This window comes from Typopeltis vanoorti, chromosome 17, assembly GCF_054136105.1.
Source record: "Typopeltis vanoorti isolate ZY-2024b chromosome 17, IOZ_Tvanoo_1.0, whole genome shotgun sequence".
NCBI lineage: Eukaryota > Metazoa > Arthropoda > Arachnida > Uropygi > Thelyphonidae > Typopeltis > Typopeltis vanoorti.
In genome coordinates this window covers 99,050,879-99,067,042 of record NC_143565.1, presented here as the reverse complement: position 1 = coordinate 99,067,042, position 16,164 = coordinate 99,050,879, and the positions used below count along the sequence as shown (strand labels likewise).

The following is a 16,164-nucleotide window of genomic DNA, read 5'->3' as shown; positions in this document are numbered from 1 at the left end:
TTTGAATTCTATAGAAATGACATTGTGAAGCTTTCACAATGTTGAAAGAACATCATTGATTCAAATGGAGAATATATACTATACTTGATTAAATTAAACTAGCAACTGATTTATCTTTTATATCCTTTCAAAACTTAATGCTAAAAATGATGTGATGACCTGATATATGTAAGCCACAACTCAAAACTTATAAAATACATTAACAAAGAAATAAAAGAAAAGGTAAAAATACAAATGATAGATTTATAAAAATTGATAACTTATTTTCAAAATCTCTGGACTGATGAAAATAAAGAAGTAAGATTTTATACAACCATGAATGATGTAATAGAAAATATGATATGAGAACTAAATATCAGAACAATAAATAAGATGAAAAATAGGTAAACTCCAATAGATGATAATGTAGACATGGAACTATACAAAAATGCAGGTGAAAAATTTAATGAAAGACTTCAGAAATTCTTTAATGGTCTGGATTTCTGGAAAAACTCCAAACTCTTAAGAAAAAAAAAAAAGCCTTATTTATCCCAGTGCATAAAAAAGAAATAAAAAAGACTGCAGTAATAATAGAGGATTTAGTCTGCTAAATGCAGGGTACAAAATATATGGTGGAATATTAAAAGAGAAACTAAATAGTAGAGGGCAAACTGCTAGAAGAACAGAATGTATTCTGAAAAGACTGATCTTGCATAGACTCAATTTTTACTTTAAAATTACCATATTTACTCGCATATAACTTGCACCCTTGATTTTATTTTATGAAAAAAAGAAATTAAAAAGTTTTGCATATCTTGTACACACACGAAAAAAAGTTTAAAGATGTTCATGTTGGGGTGATAGTAACTCGCTCCCTGCAGTAAACAACACACTCTCCCCAAAAGCCACTATATTGCAGGTGCAAGAAAAACAAGGAGTTTTATTGTATATCATTGAATAAGGCACAGAGATGTTTGTGTTCTGTGTGATATATTTCCTAACAAATAGTGCAATTAGAGACAACTGGAATAAAAACAGCAGTAACTAATGAATCACTTGTCCCCCCCCACTCAAGCAAAACCATATGTTGGAATTGGCAAACACAGCATGCAACTAAAAACTATGGTCCAATTTTTCAATTATATGAAACAAGTGTTTGTTTGCATTTGAAATTTTGTTGTCATTAAGACAGATCAGAAAGGCCAATTTCAAATAAAATTCTACCGAAAATGTGTGTGTACAAGTCCGCTCAACGCGGAAGCAGCATTCAAACAAGCAGCAATAAGATTCTACTGAAGGGTTGAAACTTTGTGTGAGTTGAGCCTGCCCGTGCAACATGGAAGCGGTACACAAAAAGTAATGAGAAGTTTCATTTGAACGATAAACTGAAAAAACACCACCCTCTCGTCAACGTGTTAAAACTTATAAATATATAGTGAATATTGTTATGGCAGTTTCGGTTATATGGAATTTGGTTGAAGAAAATTAGCATTTCAACTCAACAGTTGCTGGTTTACCTTTGTCATTGGGTCACGTGATCTTTTGTTAATTCCACACCAATCACATGCACACCTTCATAGCTGCTCTATCTCTACTGGCCTATCATTGCTGTCTGTTTTGCACTCTGCTTTCACTTCTCATTAGTCATTTGTGAAGGATTGTTCATTCCGTACCTCAAGTCTTGTAAATTACTGGTAATTTTTACTTGAAATAATTGGAAAGAAGATGATGCTATTTCGATAGATGACTTTGACGATGCACACAAGGAAACTGCTCTTAAGGCTGGAAGTAGCGATAGAAAATAGGCGATTTTTGATAAGTCATACCCAAAAGATATATTTTGGCGATTACACCACATTTTTTTATTCAGGTATTCAGTTATATAAAACACCGAAATAATAGTTCCCGACAAGTTTCGTAAATCGTAGGATTTACATCTTCAGGGGGTAAATAGTATAACTTAAAGTTTACACAAGAGAATTAATAAATACAATTCATAACCATCTGGCTATTCATAAAACTCAAGTAACAGAATGTAGATATATAACGTTATTGACCAGTATTGTTCGACGTCAATAACGTTATATATCTACATTCTGTTACTTGAGTTTTATGAATAGCCAGATGGTTATGAATTGTATTTATTAATTCTCTTGTGTAAACTTTAAGTTATACTATTTACCCCCTGAAGATGTAAATCCTACGATTTACGAAACTTGTCGGGAACTATTATTTCAGTGTTTTATATAACTGAATAAAAAAATGTGGTGTAATCGCCGAAATATATCTTTTGAAACAATTAGCCACAGAAGTCTACGCCTGCAAGTCATACCCATTTTCATTTTTTTTTCTGAAAACGTTAGTTTCTGAAAATCTCCACATATATCTCTCCCCATGATTATTTAGGTTTAATTTTGGGGAAAAAAGTGTGAGATATATTCACGTAAAATGGTATTAATCAAAAAAAGAAGAGAATTTCCAAAAGAAACACACTTGGCCTTCATTGATTATGAAAAAGCCTTTGATAAAATTAATAGACAAAATTTTTTTAAAATATTAACCAATCAAAATATATCAAACCAGCTCTTACAGTCTATTCAAGAAATATACACAGGAAATAAAATAGCATTCAAATTAAACAAATATCAGAATGGAAAAACATCAAGAGGAATATGGCAAGAATGTACTCTATCACCTCTGCTTCTTAAACACTGAGATAATTAAGAAAAGTTTAATATGGACACAACTAGTTTTGTTGGTAAGCCAACTCGTCAGGTGTCAAAGTACAAAGATATATAAAAAAAAGACCGACAGAAACATTACACAATAACAACAGCAGAGCTATCAAAAAAAAAAAAAAAAAAAAAAAAAAAAAAAAATTGAACAGCAGAGCTATGCAAATCTGCTGTTCAGTGCTGGCGTTCTTGCCAGATCTCACACATACACGTATAAATGTAGCTAGAAATGAAGTGCAGACTCCAATTTGAACTTAACTGTAGTTTTTTTTTTTTTTTTTTTGATAGCTCTGCTGTTACTTGGTACAAAAACACACCAGAACCAGACTATATAACATTTTGTTGAAACCAGCTTTATTATATGGAACTGAAGCATGGCTAGTAGGTATGTATCACCTCTGCTTCTTAAACACTGAGATAATTAAGAAAAGTTTAATATGGACACAACTAGTTTTGTTGGTAAGCTTTTGGTACACCATATAGACATGGTGGTAATGGATGTAAAGATTTTAAATTTCTTTATAATTCTTGAGGCCAGCTAGTCATATTGCATATTAAAAGATTGGTCTCTTTGTGGTTTTTCATGGTTTTTTAATACGCAATATGACTAGATGGCCTCAAGAATTATAAAGAAATTTTAAAATCTCTACATCCATTACCACCACATCTATATGGGGTGTACCAAAAGTCCATAAAGACGGAGTTCCTCTTTGCCTGATTGTTGACGGCAGAAATTCTCCTACATACCTACTAGCCAAACTCCTAGCCAGTCTGTTGAAAAAGAAGATAAAGAAATCAGCCTCATTCATAAAGAACTCTCAACGTTTCATTGAAAAACTTAAAAGCATGAATATATCAAATACAGATATACTTGCAAGTCTAGATGTGGTCTCTCTGTTCACGAACATATTGGTCGAAGAAGTAATTAAGATCATAGATCTCTTTTTGTTTTACACACGAGAGCAGCTATAAAGACATGCAAATAAACTTTTACATAAAAAAAAAAAAACATTACTTTCCAAACGACATTGCGCAGCTTTTTTACCATTGCTTAAAGTCTAACTATTTTGAAGTAAACAACTTATTGTATCAACAACTGGAAGGCTTAGCCATGGGCAGTCCCCTGTCACCACCGTGCATGGATCTGTTCATGGAAAAACTAGAAAATGACATCCTATCAAAAATAACTCCGAAACCATCAGTCTTGGGAGATATGTTGACGGTGTGTCCATTGTTTGGAAAGATATGGAAAATGCCTTACACGAGTTCCTCCAAAAAATAAATTCTTTCCACCATAAAATTAAGTTCACATTAGAATTAGAAAACAACCATCAATTACCTTTTTTGGATGTACTAGTAAAAAAACAGGATAATGGACAAATCAAGCTCACAATCTACTGCAAACCTACAGACACCAGACGTTATCTTCATTTTACATCTAATCAATATTATGCACAAAAACTTAGCATCATACATATGCTAAAAAACAGATCAAAAGATATCATCACAGAAGAAAAAGTTGTACTTGATGAGCTCTCACTCATATCAAAAACTCTATCCAAAAATGATTATCCACAAAATATAATTCAAAAGATCCTCTATAGAAACAACCCCCAGCAACAACTTCAAGTGACACAGTATGCATCGTCCATTGTCATACCTTATGCAGGCTCAGTCTCCACCAAAATAGCAAAAATCATGAAGCCTTTCAACATCAGGGTTGCCTTTAAACCTATTTTAACTACATGGACATGTTAAGATCTCCTGAGGACAGCATCACTTTCTACAAATACGCAGGAGTTTACAGCATCCTGTGTTCCTGTGGACTGACTTAAATAGGCCAAACTTCACAAAGCCTAGAAATCTGAAAGAAAGAACATATCAGAGATGTCAACAACAATGGAACAGACACCTCAGGATTAGCACATCATTTCTCAATTTCGAACTATTCCATAGATTGGGACAACAGCTCCATGTCATACATTGAAGAAGATTTCAGACGTAGAAACTTTAAAGAAGCTGCAGTAGTACTCCAGACAGGAGACAACCTCAATAGAAATCAAGGCATGATATTAAATGACATTCATTTGGAAAAACTTAATAAAATTCATTATGTTTAACAGAACTCAATTATGCAAAAAACTATAAAATGCGATATACTAACAATGACTAAGTCTCCACGCTTTATGCTCTTAATGTCACGCATCCTTTTCAATTTGTTTAACTGATTTTAAGGTCGTTATTGCATTCTTCTGTTTTAGCATTTAATGTTAGTATATAACCTTTCTCATCCCGAAAAAGCCAGACAGACCCTAGCTGACGAAACTTGTCGACGATTATGTATATATGTTTATCAAAATCATGGTCCAATAAAAATCCAAATATAATGTATCATATTTAGTATATAAAGGACCAAATATTAACAATCAAAACAAAGGAGTACTGTATAATCAGTGTATCTCAGATTACTGATTAATCTATCACTTATCCTAATTCCTGTCTTCAGCTCATCCAATGCTACATGCACAACGTCCTCAGCATAGAAACTAAACAAGTAAGAAAGTAAGCATCTTTGCCTAACTGCCATTCCAACCTGAAGCCAATCAGTTAATCCAGCACTTGTTCTTACTGTGGCTTCTTGCTGTACAAGTTAGCTATCAATCTGATAGTATGTTGAGGAAACCCACACAGTCAAAAGCTTTAGAGTAGTCTATGAAATACGTTCCACAGGGAGTCAAAATTCTTTATACTTTTCTCTGATCTCTTTAAGGCAAAGGATCGGATGTCTGGTACCCTTACCTTTCCTAAAACGTGCTTGTTCCCCAGGCAACTCTGCTTCAACTTTAGTCTCAATCTAATTTAGAAAGATCTTTAATAAAATCTTGCTTGCATAAGACATTAAACTAATATTTCTATAGTTCTTGCACTCCTTCATACCTCCCTTCTTATGTGATGGTATGAAAACTGACTTCTGCCAGTCTCCAGGCCATGATTTTCCTGGCAAGAAAACTCTTCCAAATTTTTCTTATCCTTTCTGCTGTACAGTTCCTCATCATGTTCTTTCCGTCTGTTTTTTTTTTTTTTTTTCCTCCAGTTCTGTCAGTACTGCTTCATTTCTGTCTTTGATGTTCAGTTTTGGCTTAAACGTGTGCAAAATTTAGGTCACAAGCTAAACGAAACATCCTTTCATAACTGTGCCTCCTCATCTAGAACTCTATCTCCTCACATTTATTAATGTAAAAATTTTCCTTGTCCTGCCTGATGCTTCTAACTTCTCTGTGTAGTCTCTTATGTTCTTCAGTCATTGTCTCTCTTTATTTCTCCAGCCTCCTCCTTTCAATCGGATCCTATGTTGAATCTTGATATCTGTGGGTCTCTTAGTTTTCTAATTGGGTCTAGATACTTCTTAGCTATATCCTAAAAAGATAATAGATTATCTTTCTCCATTTATAGAAAACCCACAAACACAGGAAGATTTTTTAATGCGACCTCACACCACCACCACCCTCAGGCAAAAAATAAGTTTAATAAAAACCTTGAGGGATTGAGCTTACAATATTTACAGCACAGAAAAAAAGAGAAATGAACAATTACATTATTTAACACAGATCCTCAGAAAAAATGGTTTTGAACCTAAGATAATCAAGAAAATCCTCAACACATCTCCTACAAGCATCTCACAAAAACAAGATTTCAAGAACGCAATCACGCTACCATACATCAAGAATGTTACAGACAAATTGGCCAAATTACTAAGCAAACATAACATTAAAAGTTGTTTTTCTTCGGCTAGAAAAAATATCAAGATTTCTACATCTGCCAAAACCTCATATCACCCTTTAAAAAAACCAGGTGTATATAAAATTCATTGTTCCTGTGGCATCTGCTACGTAGGCCAGATGGGAAGATTGAGGGAAATTTGTATGAACGAACACCAAAAAAGACGTGCAAAGAAGGAGAGAATACAAATCAGGCCTAGCATCCCACACAACTTCCACTGGCCATAATGTACTCTGGCATAAAACGAACATGTCTTATATTGAAAAAAAAACTGTTTTATAAGGAAATTTAAAGAAGCTGCTAATATGCATAATATTCCAACACAATGCAACAAAAACCAGGGCCTAATTCTATACCAAGTTTGGTCAGCATTGATAAAAAATATACCTAAGTCAGACCTCGAATAGTGTGATGCGAACAACAAAACGCGACAACATCCAGAATTGTTCAAACTTAGCATGCACAGATTCTGAATTCAGATTTTTTAATTTAATGAACAGTTAGACGGACATAACATCATAGAATGGACTATTTTGAGTAATTTCTCATTTCTTGTGTTTAAACTTTCAGTTGCCTTTAATCCCTGAAGATGTAAGTCAAATAACATGCAAAACTTGTCTGGTTTGTTTATTTTTATTTATCTTAATAAACATGTGGTCACAATACCGGAATCTTTCTTTTGAACTGCTAAACCACAGAAACCTATGCCTACAAAAAGCTGCTCATGTTTTCATGCCTTTAGGGGAAAGTGAAGAAATGATGGTAGCCAGTGTGGAGCAGTGTGAAAATACTTATAGAACAGACAATAAGCAGTAATAGAATATCTCTAAGAAACTGGTTAGAGTGAATGTGTGAGAAGGCACATCAGTTAAGTAGTCTGCCCACTTCTGGATAGCATGAAGCATTTCTTTGGAGAATTTTTAATCTTCTTCCTATTTACGTATTAGGCCTAATGGCCTGTACCCAGTCTGTCCTATGTCTGTAGATGCATGTGTTCACAGGAGAATTTGTGATACACCACTCAAACTGTAAGAACTGTATTGAGCAACACTGGGATTTATATAGTGTTCCAAATTGCATAGGTTAGATAGTAACTTGTTAGGAAGAGGACATCAAGGTTTTTGAAGGGCAAGTAGACCATGGATGTGATGTGTTTGTACTGGGAAATAGTGTAGTGTAAGACTCGGAACTAACGTCTGATATTGACTCTAGATTTGAGTATTGTTTGAATATTGTTATGGAAATTTTGAGCATTATTACAACTAGGATGAAAATGAGATCTTTAGTACAAGAAATAGTACTCTATTTTGGAAGAATTGAAGTTACCCTTAGCCCACTTAGAATTGCAGGGTAATTAGTTTAAAAAAGACTTTAGATTCTGAAGAATCACAAAGCTCGGATCATTTAACCACTACAAGATTTTTACTGCTTAAATGATCCAAGTCAAATGAGAAGAAGAAGAATGGGTTTTATTGAATGACCAAAGAGAGTAAACTGGTGATCCAATTGAAATGGACAACAGAAAAACCTTAAGATTCTTGCTTGGTAAGCAATGCCAGACCTAATACCTTAGATATATCAAGAGTGACCACATAAGTTTATTCAAATCCATCCTTAGATTTTGTCCAGAAGTAGATTGGGTAGTTAGCATGTCTGCTGCAGAAAGAGAGGCAGAATCCATCTAGGTAATTATGCCAGCCTGGTTGGCCAAGTGGTTAGCATACTTCTCTCCAGCCAATAGGCTGCACATTCGAATCCCACTGTAGGAATGGATGTTGTAATTGTCTTTAGATAGGAGATGATTTTCATTGCCTGGTGTGAGACCACTGGCCTGCTTATTGGAGGTCTGAAGTGGCTTGAAAAGTTCGGTTTGTCTCCAGAGTAGGGTTTCTGGACTGTAAAAAATACAAAAAATATATATATAAAATTGATTAAAAATATCCTTATTCCATCCATGGTACAAAATGTACTATAGGTCTGCAAATAGCCTTTTGTGGGTGGGTGCAACATAAAAAAAAAAAAAAATTAATTGTGGACCTTTCCTGTAGTGAAGAAATTGGCTATTGATGATCTCCAGTGCTTTCTTTGAAGTGGATTGAGGGAAGGAATCATGAGAAATCATGGACAGTGAGACAATAGTTGTCCTTGCCCTTCCTGTTTGTTGGCTGACTTTTATTTTCCTCTTTATCAGACAATATATTATTAGGCTCTCTTCCATGCTGTGGATACCAAACAAGTATGAAACTGTTTGCATAGTTCAACATAGGATGGGTGTTAATTTTTTGGCACAACTTTTGAGCACAGTTTAGGGATGTGCCATCTTGATCAGGAGGCTTTTTGGTATATACAAAAATTCATGAAGATGAAGACGGAGTCCTTGCATTTTTGTAGCTTTGAGTCTCCTGTGCCCTCTTAACTTTACACCAGGTCTAATATCCAAAATACGGGTATTAGCCAATATAAAATTAAAATGTATTAAACATTTTATTAGTAAGGAATCATATTTAATAAATAGTTATTTAATTGAATATTTCCATTTTCTTAGACTTTCAAAGTTGCTTTCGGAATCCGTGGAGCCACATTACGCCACTATATGACGACACCTCCACAGAGTTGGTTAAAACAGATGATTGATTTTTTTGGTGTAGAAGATTATCCTGTTTCAGGTTATCATCCTTTTGAGGTAGTAACAGAACTGCATTTACATCTCTGGAGTTGTGCAATTGATTATAGGTAAAACTTTTATTTTATAAAATTTATACTAAGTATTCAGTGATATAGTTAGTAAATAAATGCAAGAATTTTAACTTTGAAATGGCATGGTGATTAATTTGCTAGGATAAAAGAATGAAAAATGAATAAAAGAAATATTCATTTCTTTTATTCATTTTTTGTTTTCTTGCATTCTAGTAAATTCCAAGCCAAGATTTTTATATGTGGTAGATGGCATTGTGTGTAGATGGTAGTGTTGTTGTCTGTAGTTGGAGAATTAAGTAATGGAGCGAATGAGTTGTTGTGTAATGGAGTAGAGTGCGCTCCCAGAATGAGTCCTTCGATGTGTCATGTAATAATAATATAATTTACTTCATGAACACATGACATCAGTTTCAACTATGTCCGTTTCCATCTCCAGGATTGGTAACCACACTTACTTGCCCACCTTTCTAAACAAAAATTACCCCCCCCCCCCTATTGTTGAATTGGATTTTACACAATCCATTCAATAAGAATTATTTTGTCCGTTTTCTTCAGTAAGCAAGTTTATTTAAGGACTCTGGCTAGGCAGTTTTTTTTTTTTATTAACTTATAATCTTTACCGAAATTTGTTAAGCCATAATTTTTGTTTCATTTCAAACCTTTTGCATCCCTGCAAAGGGGCAGGGGAAAGCGTGAAAATACACACACAAGCAGCTTGTCTAGCCATAAATACCGTTAGAACTCGAAGAACAGTGCATAAACCTTTAATCTCTTGGTAAATCATTTACAGCTGCACATATAAACCATATGTATAACATGCATATAGCAGCATTCAATGTTCAAAATGTTACCCCTTTTGCCTTCACTCATGCCCGAAATCTGTGAGGCGTCAATGGCGGCATGCACAACATTCAACAGAAAGCTGCAACACCTCATTCCCTACCTACCTTCAGGCAGGTGATGCAAGAGTGGCATTTCTTATAGGCATCTCTCTCTCTCTCTCAAGCCCTGGCCACAATTTGAATTCCAACGGATTTAGATCAGAACTTCCAGACAGTCAGTCAGATGATGGTAATATGTGTGGTTGGGTACATTTGCCTCCAAGCACTGTTGTGTGGTCCTTGCCTTGCATACAGGGACTGAGTCCTGTTGGAAGGTCCACCACCTACTGTGAAACAAGGCATTGTTCAGGGCTGTACCACAGGTTCCAGTACAGCATCTTGATACACTTTGGTGGAGGTTTTGACCCCTTTCTAACAGAAATTTAAAGTGGATATCCAACCTGATACATCACTGACAGGATGGTGCTCTCTCTGAATTCTGGGGTCTATGACATGTGCTGAGCGACCATCCCAGACATATATCTTTTCCTACTTAGGCATGATTTTTAGTGAAGATGGTAAATTAAATATGGAAATAGACAACAGAATCAACAAAGCTGGTCTGGTAGGTAGACAACTGAAATAATTTATATGGAATAGGAGAGAAATTAGTCAAAACACTAAATTTGCTATATGTAAGACAGTGTTCAAACCAATTTTAACTTATGTGTCTGAGAGCTGGGTTAGAAGTAAAACACTTGACCAAAGACTAGAGACTGCAGATATGATAGTCCTGAGAAAGATTAGGGGCATGAACAGGTGGCATCAATGGCAATATCATATTGAAAACAAGGATATTAGGAAAGAACTTGACATTGTTAGCATCCAGAAATGTGTTACCAGAGCTAATCTCAGGTGGTATGGTCACTTAAACAGAATGTGAGAGGAAATATTAGCAAAACAGGTGTTCTCTGCCAGGTTGGCAGGAAAAAGACCAGAGAAGACCAAGATATAGGTGGATTGATATGGTAAAAGGTGTCTTAGAAGATAGAAATATAAGATCTGACAATGTTGGAGTCTTGACAGGTAACAGATTAGAGGAAAATTGTAGATAGGAAATTAGTAATCGTAAATTTTTCATTTAGTACTATCATATCCTGTATACCCCTTGAGGGTACATATTAGGAATTTGATGATGATGATGATGATTGATAAATTAAAGTATTCAAAGTTATTCTACAATTAATTGTATTGGAGCAATTCAGATGAGTGCTGATGCGTTATTCACTCTTAAATCTTTCATATATCAATAATAATGCAATCATATGGTCAAATTGATGTGAATTTTGTAGTGGGTGTTGCATACATACATACATACATACATATATATATAGCATATTTCCTTATTATAACATGCATCATATAAGTACTCACAAAAATAGAAATTTCTCTTCTTCTTCTTCCTCCTTTACAAAATTTAGGCTAGGTGGCCTGTCCTGCACTTCATCCATCTGCCTCTATCAACGTTTTGGTTTGCAGTTAATCATCTTCCTGAGTATTCTTTCATAATAGAAATCTTAACAGTCAAAAATTCATCTCAGTGTAATATATTATAATCATCATCATCAATGTCCATTGGTGGCTGATACTTGTTTCACTATTCTTTGCAGTTTCTCTCTGTCCATTTCCAGGTTACTCAAGTTCTGTAAACTCTTTCTCCACACTACTCCTTCATACTGCCAATTTTACCAAGCATCAAGGTTTAGATCTTTCTACTATTATTCCTCCTACTGATATGTTCAAAGGTGCAAAGAAACTAAAGGAGGAAGTTTCTTTTGAATAATTTTTTTGTATTATTGTCTTTGTAGTTTACTTTGCTATGCAATTCTTCATTGTTACTTTTTTACTCTCATCCAATTTGTAGAATCTTTCTATAACATGTTGTTTTGAAATACAGTATTCATCTCACAGAGTCATTAACCATTACTCATAATCATAGAGTGTGCTTGAATGTGCATGTTTTCAGCATTCTCAGCTTTATGGAAAGGCTCACTGATTTACTTTTCCATACCTTGTCCATTATCTGTAGGATTACTTTCACTTTTGTTATCTGAAATCTCATCTCTTTTTTTGTAAATTGTGTGTCAACATGACACACAATTCGCAGTATAAATTGTGTGTCATGTTGCACCTTAAGTACATGAAGTTCCTAACCTCTTCCAGCTCATGTCCATTGATCTTTATTTGTATTTTCATCCTCTTCTCTCCAATCATCTTTTTTTTTTTTTTTAGTTTTTTTCTGTGTTTATAATCAACCGATATTTCTTTCTTCTTCTTCACTTAATTACAGCACTGTTCTATATAGCTCTTCATCTTCTCAATGATGAACTATATCATGTGCAAATTGTAAATTATTTATTTTTGTACCTTGAATTGAAATTCCTCTTATATCATCTTCATGACATGCATTTTCTTTCCAAAAGATGCTTGGGGATATTGGATACCCTGCCATACCTGTTGTTGTTGTCGAGAACCATTTTCCTTTCTCCACAATTTCTAACAGCTGCCTCTGCATTTTCATTGATGTTCTGCAATAGACATACCAAGTTCCTAATCAATCCATTAGATTCGAGTGCAATCCCATATACTTTTTGATCTGCACTGTTGAATGCTTTCTGAAACAGGTATAAACAGTTTTATTTTTGCATAGAGCTTTCTTCACAATTAATCTTAACATTAATATTTGGTGCACAGTACTTCTTTCTCTTCTAAATTCTGCTTGGGCATTGTCCAGACTTTCTTCCACTAGTTTCCTTATTCTTTTTTAATATCATCGTAAATAGTTTTCCTACATGACTCATTAGAGCAATTGTTTTTTGTTTTTTTGCAGTCCATTTTGCTTCCTTTTTTTTGTGAATGAGTATTAGGATTGCTCTTGTCCATTCTTTAGGTGCTTTGTCTTTGTTCCATGCAATGTTATCCAGCCAATCAAGTTTGTCTATTTTGCCACCATATTTCAAGAAATGCCACCATGCTTCTCTCCATTGAATCTCATCATTCTCAGGGCATTTATGATATATCTCAGATATATCATAAATATATATCTCAGATATATATTTATGATATATCTCAGAAAACCTTACACTCCAACATAATGACATAATGGTCAGCTCCTCCTTATTCACCAATGTCCCACTCAAGGAAACTTTAGAGCTAATCCAAGCTAAATTTTCTCCCGATATCTCAGCCCTATTTCAGTTCACAATGAACTCAGGCTATTTCGTTTGGCAGGGAAAATTCTACAAACAAATAGAGGGGACAGCCATGGGCTCACCACTCTCCCCACCCTTAGCCAATTTCTTTATGGAGACCTTTGAGGAAAAAGCCTTAGCCTCTGCCCCACAAAAACCAACCATATGGCTTCGCTACGTTGATGATGTGTTCGCTATTTGGCCACATGGCTCTGAAACACTCCTCTCCTTCCTCACACACTTAAACAATCAACACGCCAGAATCAAGTTCACCCTGGAAAAAGAGGAAAACAACTGCCTCCCCTTTCTAGACACACTAGTCACCCGCCAGCCTGATGGAACTTTGGTTTTCTCAGTTTACAGAAAACCCACCCATACAGGCAGATACATCTACCAACAATCTCACCACCCCCCCCTCACAACAATATGGAGTGGTAAAAACACTATACAACAGGGCTAAACTAATCTGTTCTAACGACATAGCCCTTAACACTGAACTAAATCACATCCTAAACGCTTTCTCAGCCAATGGCTACCCCCCCCCCAAAAAAAAAAAATCCAAAAAATATTAAAACCTACAAACCACAGCCCCCCTCCTCCCCCCTCCACAAAAAAGATTACTCTAAATCCATCATCATTCCCTACATCCGAGGCACCTCAGAAAAAATTACCAAAATTCTAAAAAAACATGACCTCACCTCCTGTTACAGGCCTTACAGAAAATTGGCATCCCTTATCTGCTCTACCAAAGACCAACCACTTCCCCTAGACCTACCTGGTGTATACCAGGTCCCTTGCAGTTGTAAACTGTCGTACTTTGGCCAAACAGGCAGGACAGCAAATATCAGAATTTCTGAACACAAATACTACATCCGGTTTTACAATTATAGCCATTCTGGTCTTGCAGACCATGCTCTGGATACTCGCCACAGAATACGGTGGAAGAAAGCAAAAATAATACACCGGAGCAAATATAAATTCGAAAGATTATTTATGGAATCAGCCTCTGCCCTAAGAAACTCTCCAAACCTCAACAAATTTGGTTGTATGCGACTGCCTCAAATTTGGGAGGCATACATCAGCAGACCTTCAGCCCAACGGCCAAGAATGCCTACTTAGCCCACCAGAGGGCACCATCAGGACTTCTAGGAGAAAGATAGCTTCATATCTTCATTTCCAGTTGCTATATTGTTAGAGCCTGTTGTGCTCCTGCCTTTTGTAAGTTCCTTTAGAAAATGGCAATGAGACATTGCCGAAATATCGGAGATATCTATTAAAGTATTATTTAATTTATATTCGGATCTACATTGTTTCAATTCCCTAAGTTATTTAGAAAAGGAAAAAGATATATCTCAATATATGTTTCTCTTGCTGTTCTCAGAGGCATTTCCCTCAGTTCATCATTTAATCTCTTTTGGACCTCAACATCTCTCTATGTTTTATATAATATAATTATGAGTAGTATCTTGTCCGTCTTCTGTTTCTTCTATATTCAACAAAATTTCACCATTTCATTTTTTATGGTTCTCTGCTATGGGTTCCATTTCTTGTCGATATTTTCAGATCATCTTATATACTACTCCTGTGCTGTATTCTATAATATTTATGATACTCCAGCACTGTTCCTTTAGCCCTTTTGATTTGTCTCTTCTAACTACCTTCCTCACTTCATTGCATTTTGCTTTATATTGTTCTTCTGTTTCCACAGAGATCTCTCTCCTAATGCTTAATGCCCCCTTTTTTTTTTCTTGAATTATCTTCAATGACTCCTGTGAGATCCACCTTTTCTTTGACTACTCTTTTCTGGGACCAGAGGCATAGCTGGTGGTGGAGGGCACTCTGGGTGGCACTTCAAACCTTTTTGAACTTTTGCACTTCTAAAATACAGTTCTCAAGAACTTGTTTCCAAATATTGTAATACTACTGCAAATTTTCCTCACAATTGCTAGTTGTGAGAGGAGTTTTTCTAAATAAAATTGATTAAGAATTTCCTGCATTACTTATGAAATAGACTTTACCAATGTCATCAACGATTTTACTAACAGAAAAGCAAGAGAATAACATTTTAGAATGTTGAAATTAAAGTTTTACTTCAAAAATATAAACACAGTGTTTTAATTTATTTCCCTATACGTCATTTTGACTTTTTGTGGTATTTTTGGTGTGTATTGAGAGGGATGGCAAAAGCTCTAGCTACGCCACTGTCTGGGATTGCTTGTTTCACCACTCTCTTGATTGCAGACAGCACTTTGTTGTTTCTATACTTCAGTTCCTTTTTCTTAATGGATTTTAGTTCTTCCTCAAGCACTTTGCCTGTCATTTCCTCACTCAGCCTCTTCATATCTCTCTGACTCTGAAATTGTGCCTTCACTTGAGTTTCAATTTGATATTTGAATCGGTAAGCTATGATACAATTCCATGTCTGTTCCTTGAGATGCTCAGCAATGTTGAATTGATGTAGTTCATCTCTTGCTTACAAGTATCATGTCTAGCATGTTCTTTTATCAGGTGACTATTGCAAATACCATGTCATGGTTCAGGGCAAAGTCAAGCATGCTTTATTCTCTTTCATTGCTTTCTCCAAATCCATATTTGCCCAATATTCTTTACCTATTTTCATTGTTCTTTCCAATCTTCGCATACCAGTTTTCTCCAGGTGATTAGTATATATATTTTGGTATTGATTCCAAGATTATTTCTGAGTTGCTACAGAATAACTCTTTTTCGGTGGACCGTGAAGGATAGACTGCCTGAAGGAAGACGTGTAACTAGTGTGTCTAGGAACGGGAGCGAATTTTGGTTTTCGATTTCGATGGTAAATTGTATGCGTTCGTGTTGTTTGTTTAGGTGGCTGAGGAATGTGTTTGTCGCCTGTGGAGCCAGATTGTGAACACGTCGTCA

At 35.3% G+C, this 16,164-nt stretch overlaps 1 protein-coding gene across 1 annotated transcript in view; it reads left to right on the top strand.

The window, feature by feature from the left end:
- Nucleotides 1-16,164, top strand: part of Atg2 (Autophagy-related 2) — a 616,887-nt gene that overhangs the window by 309,866 nt on the left and 290,857 nt on the right. Inside the window, exon 24 of the mRNA XM_090407292.1 lies at nucleotides 9,040-9,227. Within this exon, the coding sequence (XP_090263418.1) occupies nucleotides 9,040-9,227 (188 nt within the window). The remainder of the gene's footprint in view (nucleotides 1-9,039; nucleotides 9,228-16,164) is intronic.